The sequence below is a fragment of the Coenobita brevimanus genome, chromosome 40 (assembly GCF_032717465.1).
Source record: "Coenobita brevimanus isolate Jiangsu-jjx chromosome 40, ASM3271746v2, whole genome shotgun sequence".
Lineage (NCBI taxonomy): Eukaryota > Metazoa > Arthropoda > Malacostraca > Decapoda > Coenobitidae > Coenobita > Coenobita brevimanus.
Genome location: NC_136993.1, coordinates 60682677 through 60697236, shown reverse-complemented (window position 1 = coordinate 60697236; position 14560 = coordinate 60682677). Strand labels below are relative to the sequence as shown.

General features: G+C 39.4%; 1 protein-coding gene across 1 annotated transcript in view; it reads left to right on the top strand.

Annotated features, from left to right (window-relative positions):
* Positions 1-3299: 3299 nt before the first annotated feature.
* Positions 3300-14560, top strand: part of LOC145397154 (putative glutamate receptor) — a 73118-nt gene continuing 61857 nt past the window's right edge. Inside the window, exons 1-3 of the mRNA XM_080270352.1 lie at positions 3300-3341; positions 7731-7853; positions 9854-10074. Of these exons, the coding sequence (XP_080126478.1) occupies positions 3300-3341; positions 7731-7853; positions 9854-10074 (386 nt within the window). The remainder of the gene's footprint in view (positions 3342-7730; positions 7854-9853; positions 10075-14560) is intronic.

Here is a 14560-nt window from a genome sequence, read left to right as displayed (position 1 = left end):
CTGAGGCCAAGATGCATAAGTTACTTGAGCTTTACCGGTGAGAACAGTTTGAAGGAGTATTGGCCAATACTCCTTGGGCCAATTAAAACCTGTAGCTACCCTCTCAAACAACTGAAAATACTTTGTTAAATCAGATTCATTAAAAGGAGGGACAAGTCGAACATTTTTAGCCACATCAAAATCATCAGAGCTAGATGATCCAGTTCCACCTTGTTTCATGCGATACTCATGGTCTGCCTGAATCCTAGCTAGTTCAATTTGTGCCTGAGCCTGTATCTGTGCCTCCTGAATCCGAGCCTGAGATTCAGCCTCCTTAGCATTTGCTTGAAATTCAGCCTCCTTAACACAAGCCTCCTTAACCTGAGACTCAGCCTCCTTAGCACGTGCTTGAAATTCAGCTTCCTTCACACGAGCCTCCTGCAGGGCTAGCTGTAACTTAGCTAATTCAATCTGCGCTTGCTCATTTGGAGGAGTTACATTAAACAAGCTTTCATTAATCATGTCAACAATTTGATCTTTAGAATGATGAGAGCGAACTGCAATTCCCAATTGTTGAGCAACAAGCTTAAGTTCATTCTTTGTTCTGTTCTCTACATCACACACTGTTTGCACATTTGACAAAAAATCTTTGGCTTCATCAAGCGTAGTAATAGTAGACATCATGAATAAATCACAGTCACAAAATATCAAGCAATATCCTTATGATAATATCCTGAATATCCTGATAAGAGGTCGCCAAATTTATGTTACGGAACAGAGAAAGATAATGTACACTTTAAGTGAGAATACTAAAAATCACTACTGTCCCGTAAAGTTCCAGGTTCAAAACAAAAGAGTTAGGTAAAATTACAAGTTAAAGTTTAATGCTCAAACTAACAACAAAACATTCAGGACTCATAAGGATAATGTAATGGCAAAAAACAGGTTAAATATATGGTTAACTGCAATAGCCTCTATTAACACGAAATTAGCATGAGTAAATTTATCCAAGTCAGCCCTGTTAAAATGAGATACCAGATAATACTCAGTGAATGCCAGATATATTATTACAGATACAAAATATTATTAAAAATGACTGACAATAAGAACTTTACATGAATTACAAAAAACGTTACTAGGCCTAAGAATTAACACCTCATGTTATACAATACAAGAAAAAATGCAATAACACTTATACTCAAATTACACAGCTGCTAGATGGTTGAAGACTTCCTGAGCACTCACAATAATAATAACTGTACAGAGGAGGACAGAGATGTGAACAAAATGAGGAGTAGATCCAAGTGGCAATGATGCAGAGACTGAGCTCATTATATAGGGGCCGGCAGAGCTTGATACAGCTTGTAAGAAGGACGCGAAAATGAAGCCATAGGGGACAAAGAGCTGACAATCCTGCTCTGAACAACAGAAAGGACGACTTACTCTACTATAACGGTAGAAGGGGGGGACTGAGGCAGAACACGCTCGTGATCAAACATGCAGCATACTGTGCGTTAAAATTACACAAAGGATGATGAAATAATAGGCTATGTAACAATATATATATATATATATATATATATATATATATATATATATATATATATATATATATTGCTGTGGGAATGGATGGTTAATTAAGTGAATATTACCTTTCAAAAGTATTTGGAACAATTCATTCAGGGAGAGGCCACCTTTCAGTTTTTTCTAGCTAATGCCTGTTACTAATCGTTAAAAAGTTAATTAAAGAAGAGTCTAACCCATATAATTTTGAAGGGTTTCTACAGAGTTTTTCAGAGGTAGCTGGAGGTACCTAACAGTGATGATAATAATAATAATAATAATAATAATAATAATAACAACAACAATAATAAATGTCCCCATAGTGAGAACATTATCCTCTTTAGTGTATCATGTTCATTTTTAATTTTGCAGAGACTACTATGCAAATACAGAGGACCGTGGCAGCAGCAGTTGCTCTTTGGTTTAATTTTGTTATGGCGGCGTTAAAGACTGTGGATGGTGATCAGCTGTATCCAGGTTGGCATAAGTACACATTGCACTACATGAGACGAGTTTTTTCTAATTCATTCCAATATCAGTAATCTTGTAACAACTTACTTCACTTTCGGCTAAACTGCCATGCATGGTAATGCATATAACATGACAATCAAAAACTACTGTATTTTATTTTCGACAACATTCTTAGTCACAACACTGAATATTGCATGACAATGTAGCATTAAGGTAGTGTTTTGAAAGTGCCGTGAATACTTCACCTGCAAAACGTTACCCACGTATTTGTATTGTCATATGATGTAGATACAAAGTTTCTGCCTGATTTTTTTCTTATCAGAAAGAGGGCCCGAGTTGTTTGGGAACTGTGAAACACTATTGCAGAAGTTTTTCATGTTATACCATAATTTACTTAGTTCGTTTAGTTTCTTTTCGCTTATAAGGGCACCAACATGCTTGCATGCGTCGGCCATGGCCACCTAATGGTGGCTTTCCGTGCCGCACAATCTCTAGCAGCCTCCCTATTCAGTCGTTTATCGCTGAAGTTACAGTCAATGACTTCATCCCAGGTTTTTTTCAGTCTAACTCTCACAGCCCTACCCCAAACGCTAACACTTCTCCCTTTCTCCACTCAGTTGTCTTTCCCCATCATCTGCACACGCCCAAACCATCTCAATCTACCTCCCCTCATCACAACAACAATACGAAGTATACTCCAGTCATATCCTTCCTTTTAACTCTGCCATTGCAAACATAGCCCCCGCCCAGTTTCGCATTCAAAGAATTACTGCACATCCACCTAATCATTGTTATTTCTGTACATTTAAGCCTGGGAATATCCTCTTCCTTTACTGCCCATGCCTCACTATCATAGACCATTACACTCCTAACACATGCCACAAACAAAGATTTCTTACCACGGAGGAAGAGCTCTCTCACTGTTAGGAGAGTCAGCAGCTCCCTGAATTTCTTCCAACCACTCCTCACTCTAGCCACAGAGCTAGCTCCAGCCCTACCTCAAGCACATACGTCTCCCCCAAAATAAAAATCTTCCATATACATGTGAGACTCACCAGCATGATCAAACCCTTCATGCCTGACAATCTCCACATGCTCTGCCTGACAGACCATGCACATGAAATCAACATTATCTCGCTGTCTGCCACTGATATCACTACACTTCTCATGCACCCACTTATCACAAACAGAACACAAGACGGAAATACTTCACATGCCCTTAAGGAAAACCGCACATAGCCACCACCCCAACTTATTTGACAGTACTGCAACCAAACCTTGATACCATGACCTTTGTTACCTGCATCAACGAAATTGGAGGAGGTCAGGTATTATCCTATGTTTTCTGTCTATCTGTCTGTCTATTTGTCCAGGCCATATCTCCAAAAGTTCTCAATGAATTTCAATGAAATTTTGTGGCAGGGTGGGCCATGGAAAAATAAAGAATTTGTTTAATTTTGGGTCGGAACTGGATCCGGATTCTTTTTAATAGCAATGGCATTGGCTGAGATATGCACTGTCTTAATCCCTTCTAGTTTATCTGCATTAACTATCAAACCCATGTGCCCTATATTGTCTCCCCACTTCCTAAATATTTCCTCCATCTCCCTTTCGTTCATTGCAATCAACACCAAATTATCGGCATACAATATCTCCCATAGGGGTCCATTTGTGGAGTCACATGAAAGGGCCTCAAGCACCATGACTAACAACTACGGGCACAAGACTGATCCCTGATGCACACCAACATTCACGGAAACTCATCACTCAAATCTCCACTCACTCTTTCTTGGCCACGTGCACCTGCATACAAGCTATTACCACCCCAAACAGCTTCTCATTCATCCCAAGTTTTCTCATTCTCCACTTGACCACCTCCCTACGGACTCTGTCAAAGGCCTTCTGGAAATCAACAAAAACAAATGACGGATCCCTTTTCTTTCCTATATATTTTTACCGAAGATGCTGAACAATGAATATGACTTTAGTGGTCCCTTTCAAGGCAAAAACCCAAACTGCATCCCATCAGTATTCACTCTGTCACTAATCATACTTTCTAGAACTCTTTCCATTACCTTCATTATCTGGTCCAAAAGTTTTATGCTTCTATAATTTCCTCTTTACGGGGCATCATCCGTCCCCTTGTACACATTTACAATCACACTCTTCAGCCAGTCATCTGGGACAACACCACTAATACATAATCCTATTTATTTAGTCTGTAACTAACCTCACTCCTATACCTTTTGAGACCTTAAACGTTTAAGTAGTCAACCCAGACACACCAGCTGCCTTCCCCACTTGCATCCTTCCTGTTGCCCAGCTCACAGTAACAGCATCAATCAATCACTGGCCAAGGGCCAAACAGTGGATCTGCTAACACCAAAACTTCCCTCTTGTGGTAAAAGTCTTCATTGAACAACCGATTATAATTCTTTCTCTAAGCATCTTTATTATCCCCACTGTTCACCATTACCTTTCCGTCATCATTTTTCACACAATGCTTACGTATAATATCCCTGTTTTCCCTCTTCAGCTGGTTTGCCACCTTCAATATCATACTCTTCCTTCCCACACTAAGTAGTTATCCATTAAAAGTCTCTGAAACTCAGATTTAGCTTCTTCTTTTTTTTTTAAATCTGTTATTTAGCCCTACGCTTGGCAGCCAAGTATTCATTTTTGTTACCATCCCTTTTTCATTCCCAGAAAAGCCTTCTTTCCCCCTTAACTGCAGCTTCTACACCCTCATCCCACCACCAAGTTATATTATGTCTGGGGGGGGGGGGGTTGTCCATCAGCACACTGAAGTAGTATCTCTTAGAATAACTCTTTATAACTGGGTATATATATATATATAAATATATATATATATATATATATATATATATATATATATATATATATATATATATATATATATATTTTTTCATTGTTACACACTGCTTGCACAAAACAATGAAATGATTGTCAGTGCAGACCTATAAGACATATAGTCTTTGAAGTTTTCTTATTAGGGCTTAATAAGAGAACGTTAAGTCACAAATAAACACAGACTACGTCTATAAACAACATGAGTGTGAAATATGACCTCTAATTTAAGGTACTGACGAATCGCTACATATTAGTGAATATGTTATTCATAGTCTCTGTGAGTTATTTTTAATATTACTGACTGTCATGGCTAGTCATTATATCACTGAAGATACAACCACAGAATGAACACAGGTGAAAAATGATTCAGGACAGACGGGGAAATACAGCAGATTTTTAAAAATCAAATATGAAGGCCAAACAAACTTACACCAATGTTGTAGTTGTAACTGTTTGTTGCGATTATGTAGTTAAAAATCTCCTTCAGAAGTTAATCAATCACTTCACCAAGTGGTGGTGCCACAGGACTGAAAAGTGGTAAATGTTTCATCGGTTTTCAGAAAGGGTAGTAAAGTTTAAACTTAAATGCACAAACCAGGTGGTTTCCCGTTAGATATATGAAAAATGCTTAGTCCATTATTGAGAAATGCAAGGATGTTACACCCAGAATCCCTGAGACTAATTAAGGGTAACCAACATAGCCTCAGAAGGGGAAATAATGTCTGAGTGATCTGCTTCAATATCTCGTGTTCATAACGACTTACACTTAAGTTTCCAAGTTATTTGATAAGGTATTAATAAATAACGGGCTGAAGAATGAGTTTGGAAACTACCGGTAAATTACATAACTGGTTATCAAACTGGCTAACACAGAGGAGACTGAAAAGCGGTTGATGTTTTATCTTCCCCCTGGATGACCTTCAGCAGTGGGGTTCCATAGGGCTCAGCCTTTAATTCTATTGTATATTATTTGAATAGAGGAAGTGATATAGGCTTAGGGTTAAGCAATACAGTATCCAAATTTACATATTATGGTAAACTGGAAATGCAATCTTCTAAAATGACGGCATAATAATAATGAATTAATAATAAAGAAAATTGGGTGGTCTTCAAAACAGCAAACACTTTTTTACATGAGTGTTAAATGTTTCATGCTGGAAGTCATAAAAAAATTTATGAATATGCGATGATGATACAAACACAGCATAAAAGTGCATTCCCGCCCACAACAGAAGGCAACGAAACCGGGAAGCTCACAGTAAACACACATAATACCACAGTTGTCCATAAGAAACGTGACTGTACTAATACCATAGGTAGCTCTAAAATTATTTTCTGTAACACTTTTCCTTAGACATCATCGTCAACATTATCTGTTTGGGTCAAGCCCGTGCGTTGCCCACCGATAGTGAGTTGTAGACTGGGAAACACACACACACACACACACACACACACACATAATTTTTGTCAAATTCTACGAGATTTATGTTTCAGAAAACATAAACTGCTTATATATCGATAAAGAAAATGTTTTTTCTTCTGTATAAAGGTTAATCGGACAAGATTTAGAATTTGCAATTACTAACTGAATTGGTTGATTCAGAAATTGTTCAGGAAGAAATTACTAAGCCGATTCCTTCATTAAAAAATTAAAGCGATGAAGAATGGCTGAGGGACATGACATTTTCTTTTAGAAAGAGGGTTAAGATATAAACTGATGTGCTTCAAAATTGTAAAAGGAATTAACAATGTAGGCATATAAATTTTATCCCAAATATCTCTTGAGCATCCCACTGTAGGAAAAGGCCTAAAGTTTAATTAGATAATAATACACATATCTATACTACTGATATTAGTCTATAGAAATACAGGCTAATCTGTTTAATGACCGATTAATTAACCGTTTGTATGCTGGTGACATTGTATTTCATCTCTGTCTTAATGTAGAGGTTGTCCTTCAATAAGATTAACCAGAATAATATAATGAAGGAATGCTATATGAACCACATTATTTCTGCTTTAATTTACTGAAGAAAATAAAGATGCAGCAGAAAATAAATACACAATTAAGGCATACTCATTGTAAAAATTTCTCTGAATATTAAGACAGCAGGAAAATACTTTTATTTATATATATATTTTTTTTTTGGGGGGGAGGGGGACCTTTGCCATGCAAGTTTCCTCGGGAATTTTCTCCCTGTATCGCTAATGACAAATGTGAATGAAGAGTCATTATGCTGTTATATTTATTCTGTGTCTTTTAGTTCTTTTTTTATTATCAATGTTCGACCACCACATTGAACTAGAAGGTGTGTGTGGCCTGTGTTCCTAACTGTCTTAAAGTAAATACGAACATTCCACACAGAGTACAAAAGTGTCTGACATTGTTGTACTTTGGTTTGGCAAGGGACGATGACCTGATGTTCCTGCTTTTTTGTGTAACACTGTTTACAGAATATCCACTATTTGCAGTAGCCTAATATATATATATATATATATATATATATATATATATATATATATATATATATATATATATATAATTGCTTTTATTTTCAATCACTGGATTCTTATGCCCTCAAGTAAGTCTTGTTAATCTTATCCAGATGCGACTGAAGTGGAAGGAATGGTGATCGAAGTTCTGAATGCGATACTTGGAACTGGAATGGAACGGGATCATTGCATTGTCTTTATTACAGAGAATTACACAGTAAGAATGTTCTCATTACACTGTACTGTAGGTGCATTTGATAATGGTCTACTGTAACTAAATGCTTCAATACGAATTTGCAGTCCATTATGATATCAGCTGGAGAATGAGAAATTGCTGCTCTAAACATTTACAGTTCAGTGGTGTAAGTGAGGTGGCAGCGCCATGGGGTGTGGGTGTGTTCAAAGTGGCGGCGAGTGGTCAGGACGCTAACGTAACGCAAACACAGATCTCCCAAGTGGTTGGCCAGGCGGGCTTTGTAAGTTAACGTTCACATTTTACTGCTGGGGAGGGTGGTTCACTCTTCCGTCATTAGTAAGGTAATCAAACCTCGCTGGAGGTTTGGAATCAGATACGGAACTTTACAACTGACAGTGAAGGAAAAAAAAAATCGAAACATTGACACACAGAACTATCTATTAATGTTGCTTTGTCACCTGGATTCACTTGCGCAAAGGAATAAGACGTCTGTGAGACGGGAATCCACGAGGTTGGAAGCAGGGGGGTAGGGGGAGGACAGATGTAACCCAAGAAGAAACAGGAGGCACAATAAAGAGACTCACCGGGCATTCTCAGAGGCTTCCCTGCTTCTACTCTTTCAATAGCATTTTGGGCTAGACTAGACCAGTTTCTAAGTTAACTGCATGGATAAGTTTAACTGAGCTCTCTGAGAATGACCACAGCAAGACATCATTATGTAAACCAACACACATCCTGAAGGTGTTAGGAGTTCCTGGTAACATCAAACAAAGCCCTTTCAGACTCATTAACTTCATTGACACTGACAACATGGTGCCTCATGAGGGACATAAAGCAACCGACCCCCTTTTCACAGGCAAAGACCCCATTTCACTTCCCATTGCCTAGACTGACCAGGCAGACTCACCCCCGAAATCACTGTACATTATAGCACTGTCTGGCAAACCTCATCAAGACTTCAGCATCCAGATAACAGTTACCTTTGTCATAGCCACAGTGCCTTCCTGGGATGGCAGTGGATGGTGACGAAATTTCTAAGAGTGTATCCCTTAGTCAACTCAGATATGTCTATCTATCAATCTATCTATTGCCAGACGCCTCAATCCCGTTTGGGGTGGCCACATACAAATCGCCTCCAAGTCGCCCTGTCCCCCGCCATTTCACTACCCTACTCCCAACTCACACCCCCCTCTCTCATATACCTCTCCACCCCATCCCTCCATCTCATCCTCGGCCTCCCCCTCCCTCTTCCCCCCTCAGACATGTACTTACGGTAAACTAGCCAGGCCATGGGTTAAGTTGCTGTTATCGACTTTTATTGGGAATGACTGCTAGAGATCAAGCAGCATAGAAAGCCGCCATTAGGTGACCAAGGGCGACGCATGCAATTGTTTTGGAGCCTTAATAAATGAACGAGTAAACGAACTGGGATTAGCGTAAGAACATACAAAACTGACTAGCCACATCCGTCGTGATGGCATCTTATACTGTATCTGTTTGGGAACTATTGGTAGTTTATCTTTGATATATGAAAGTATATAAATATACTGTATAAATACAAATATGCCTAGATTATAATGTCATTCTGTTCTTCCAGCTAGGTCATCATTGAGCAAGTTTGGTTTAAATTACAACTATTTATGTACATTTTTAAATTTCTCTGCAAGAGTCCAATGGCATTCCCTTAGCACACAAATTCCATTTCTATTTACGCTCCTCGATCACATACTGTAAGAGTCCTGTTCTCATTCAGTCACTTCAAGTTCAAAGTGTCAACAAATGCAGATATAATTATAAGGAGTTTATTTATCATCAGAGGCTTTAAACTGTCCTTAATAGCTGATATTTCTTCTCATTTGCTGATTCACAGACAACTACCTCCCTCAGAGAGTTTACTCTGTCCATGGATACTCACACCTGATTATGTGAATGCAAGAGCTGCCCAGTCAACCTTCATCTGTCAGGTTACGGTATATTACTGCAACACCATCACATCATACATTCCAAATGACCTTGATATTTTTCTGTTTTCATATTTTCTTTTCTTATTCTTTCAGATGTTTCAGATTTTACACAACTGTTTGGGCTGGATCGTGGTTCGGCAATGTATCCAGATTATAGATTTCCGAAATTTTTTCTGCATAACTGAACATCAGTATTTATACATTAATAGATACATTCTTGTAAAATAATGCTCTCTCTCTCTCTCTCTCTCTCTCTGCAAGTACGAGTAAATATATGTCTGTACACACAATTGCATTTGAATATGTCCTTTTGCAGATAAGGAAAAGCTCAAGATCCATGACGGTAGTGGTGGTGAGTGACAACCCAGCCTTCCTTGCCGCCTTCGCCGAGTGGTCTTTCAAGGGCCGCCTCCAGGTGTGGTCGACAAGGTTCCTTGTCCTCACCCGCCTCCCTCTCAACCGCCTCCTACACTTGCGCAGCACCCTGGCAAAGACCAACTCCATGTTTATCATCATAAACCATAAACCCTCTCTGAAGTAAGTTCTTTGTCGTACATACTATTTTGTGTGTATTACTTATGCATGGCTCTCAAAATGCTGATCATTGATATTGCATCAGGCTCAGAAATGATTGAATATTGTACCAGAATGCATTATATATAACTTGATAAGAGCTCTACCCGTGTTACCACCTTAGGTCGCAAGCACAACAATTAAATCCCGCTGGGGCAGGGAACAGTTTAAGGATATGAATTTCATAAAAGTCAGACTTTACTGATCTACCAGAAGACCCGCCGACATGTTGTAAAAATACCCCCGCTAATACCAATACACCAGTTCTGTATGAGACAGCCCTAGCATGTATTCAATATGGACGGTGGGTGTTAGCACTGAAGTGGTGACATGTAGAGGTGTGCGGTACGTGGGAGGACTACTGGGCCTTGAAAGCAGGCTGTGAAGCCTATGCCCAGAGTCGGACACATAAAAAAAAAAAAATACAAGTTACTTATTGGCTATCATGAGAAGATGTGTGCTGTAGGTGAGATAGCATGAATGTGATGGTGGTGGTTAGAGTGGCATGAGTATGCCTTTTAACCCGCCGCCTCCCGTTAACATATATATACGTCCACACCTTTTGTCACTGTGACTCCCGTTGATGTATATAAATGCGCACCAATTGCAAGGTCCCTAATTTGCACAATTTTCATATTTCGCACGTGATTTTTGGTACGTTTACACGGGACATCTTCCTCTACAAGATGCCAGGCAGGGTCAATGCCCTACCCCGCATGACCCCCCCCCACACGCCATTGTCTCGGCAATTCACCTGTTACCAGTGACCTGGCCAGTAAAGACTTGTCGTGCTACAGTACGAAATTCAAGGCCAGAGCGATTCTTCAATTGATGACAATGTGGAGGACAAAGTTCACATAGCATTAGATGAAGAAACAGTCAGAAATGATGATCAGGTAATGTTGCCAAAAATGGTCAGGTATGTTGATGTGTTTGGTGAGTGAAACAATACTTATACTGCCAATATTACTGTGTGAAAACCAATATACGCTCATACTACATATAAATTCGTACCAAATAAATAAATAAAGAACTTTTATGAGTGGTGTGGAATAGGTACCCTTCCATTGAACTCGTTTTCTTTGGAGCCAGCCTGATAGAAAACTCAGTAAGGTAAGGGGTACTACTACCTGTATTCAGTATTATAAACCTCAGGTGAGTGATTTCTCTATGAATTTTTGATGTTTCTCACCAAAAGCAGAGGTTTGAGCCAAAATATTTTTTTCCCAAAATTGGTCGGGATGGGGGGGGGGGTCAGTGGTGGAAAATCGGTCGGGACAGGGCGGGTTAAAGATGGGAATGATATGAAGATATTGACTAATACTGGAAATGTTAAAGTTTTCTCTTACACCGTCGATGTTAACAGTCATGTTTGAATTGCGAGGTTAGCTGGGTGGCTTTGTGTGTGGATAAATATGATATCTTATGAACGACTTGAGCTGTCAACATGAAACTTTCAGGGTATCAAGATATGGCCAAACTCTTGGACGAGTTGGAAAATTGGCACTCGGGGTCAAGGTGAAGGTCATCAAAAGTCAACTGCTTGACATTTTGCATCTTTTTTTTGGTGACCCTGACCTTGATCCTGAGTGCCCATTTTCGATCTCGTCCAAGATTTTGGCCATATCTTGATACCCTGAATGTTCCATGTTCATAGCTCAAGCCAATTATGAGATATCTTGTTTATCCACACACAATCAAAGCCAGTCAGTCAACCTCATAACTGAGAACATTACCACTCTGCTCACTTCACAAAGCGGGTGGTAAAAAGTGGCATGAGAGGAAAAGATTATGCACAACAAGCTGGGATGACGGTGTTGGTGAAACAGGGTGGAGCATACTAACAACAAAAATTAAACACACGTAGCTTCAATGCATACCTTATGTCTTAAGACACAGGTGACAAATCGTGGTAGACGAATGTACGAACATCACAACCTGTGTCAAAAACCGAGGAGACTGAACATGATTAAAGACAATAATGAATGACATCAAGGATCCATTGAGTTATTTCTTATATTTCTTAAATGCACTTAACTGTGAACCTAGTGGATCTATAGACATTTTACTAGGGAGAAGGACAAATTTTGTGAGTTATCCTCCCACATAACCGTATAGCCACATAAGCCAGTCCATCTCTCTGTGGGACAAAAGTAGGCAAATACGTAGGACAAGGGAAGATCCACTACTTTACTTTTATATAATCAGAATACACATGATTAATAACTGTAATGATTGTGAAACTTGTGGACTATGAGAGTTAACACGAGGGGATTCAGCTAGAGTCTCCGGTGCTAAGACGATATGTAAAAGGTGCAAGAAGGACCACTGCAAAGTGGGTTATTCTTTGAGTGATACTAAGAAGTTCCCAGGCTATTCTGAGAAGTTATGGACTACATCACTGGGCATTCCGAGGTTAAACTCTTGAATCCTGTGACCTATCATAGTGGCATATTTACACCACCTACAGACGGTAATTTAGTAGATACACATCAGACTGGAGTTTATTAACATAAAATTGCTACTGGGCATTCCGTAATTAACCTCTTAAATCCTTGTGTATTGCAGTAGTACACTCACACTATTTCCTGACGGTAGCTTAGGAGATACTCATCATACTGGAAGGCTCTTCTAACATGAAGAATAATTTCTGATTATTGGTAGAACAGAATACAAAAGACGCCACAAACATCGTATAAATTTACTCTTCATTATCGTTTATGTTCCTTTTCTGACATCTGTTTACTTGGTATGCTATGTGGACATCTTGAATGGGATAGAGGAAAAAAATAAGACTGATTCCATATGAGTAAAGGATATAGTTTTCAGTTCACCCTTGAACTGCAAAGTGTCGGAGGATTTAACAACACTCAAGGAAAAGATACACATCCAAAACACAAAAAAACTATCAAGCTTCTTATGCTAAAACATGAAAAATATAGTAATTATTGCATATTTTGCTTCTCTATTAACATACACCTTAATCTCGCAAGGGATTAACAGTAACAACTCACTGGCACTTCGCCTTTTTCTTTGCCCTGTAGCTTCCATGACTCTAAGTCACACACCACACTCATAAAACTATCCATTCCATCCCCTCCCCTTCCAGCTAAGAAGACAAAGTTCTGTTCAGCTTACGAAACCTCACCACAGCCAAAGGATTCATCATCATCATCATCGTCATCCGGACCTCTTTTCCCACCCAAGGGCAGGGTGAGGAATAGCAATGTCCAGACGGCCCAAACTTGCCATATCCAATGGGCCACGCGTCTGTTCACTCATCATTCAAGCCCCCGAAATCCTGGCTCTATCAGATACGCCAAATACATTCACCACATTCTGTAGCTTCACATAAAGGTATCCGATTGAGTCAGTCTGGACGCTGCCATGTTAAAAAGGGGTGCCAAAATCCCTGACCATGCACCTCTCCTCACAACATTCATCCAGCCAGCTCGATCTTTTGTCAGTTCCCTAGCCTTACCGACTTCCAAACCTCTTTTCCTCACACACTCATCCACCATATCTTCCCACCTTCTCCTTGGCCTACCTCGCCTCCTCCCTCCTTCAAATTAGCTCAAGTATACCTTTTTCACCACTCTACAGTACTGTTATCCATTCTCTCCACATGACCATACCATCTCAGTACACTGTCTTTGATTCTGGTGTCCACCCACTTCCTCATATCACACCTTTCATGAATCACATTATTTTGTATCCTATTCATTCTCTGTACTCCACATACAGTCCTCGGCAGTCCCATCTCCACTGCTCTTACTCTTGATTTTCATTTTCATGCCACAGCATAGTCTCACATCCATACGTTAAAGTTGGCACCAACACCCTCTCATGTAAGCCTCGTGCAGCCGCAACACTCAAGCCTCTGTTTCTTATCAAGGCCTTCATTGCACCAGCTACTTTTCTACCTTGAGTCACTCCACTTTCAACTTCTTTTGCACGTTGTCCTCTTTTCTGTCACAGTTCCCAAGTATTTGAACTCTCTCACCAATTCCAGTCTCTCTCCATTCACTGTAACATCACAGTGGGAGTCATCTTCACTCTCAATAACCATCACTTTACTTTTTTCTACTTTTACTCTCAAGACATGATGCTCACAGACATCAGCAAAACTCTGCACTAGCCTAGCAAGTTCTTGTCCGGTACTCACAAGCAGTACTGCATCATCAGCATACAACAAATTTGAGATATTCCATCCATCATCATTCATTACCAATGCCATCTGTCACAGGGTTTATAAGAGTATACAATATTAAAGAATAATATTCAATAATACTTGACAACAGGACAAAGAACTGACTTGTGAAAATCAAGCAATGATTACTTTATGCCGACTTACTTCGCCAATTCTCTAAGGACGAGAATTTATAAACTTTCTCAACAGTACACAGCAGAGACTAATTATTCACATGTTCTGTTTATTAGTACTATTGGC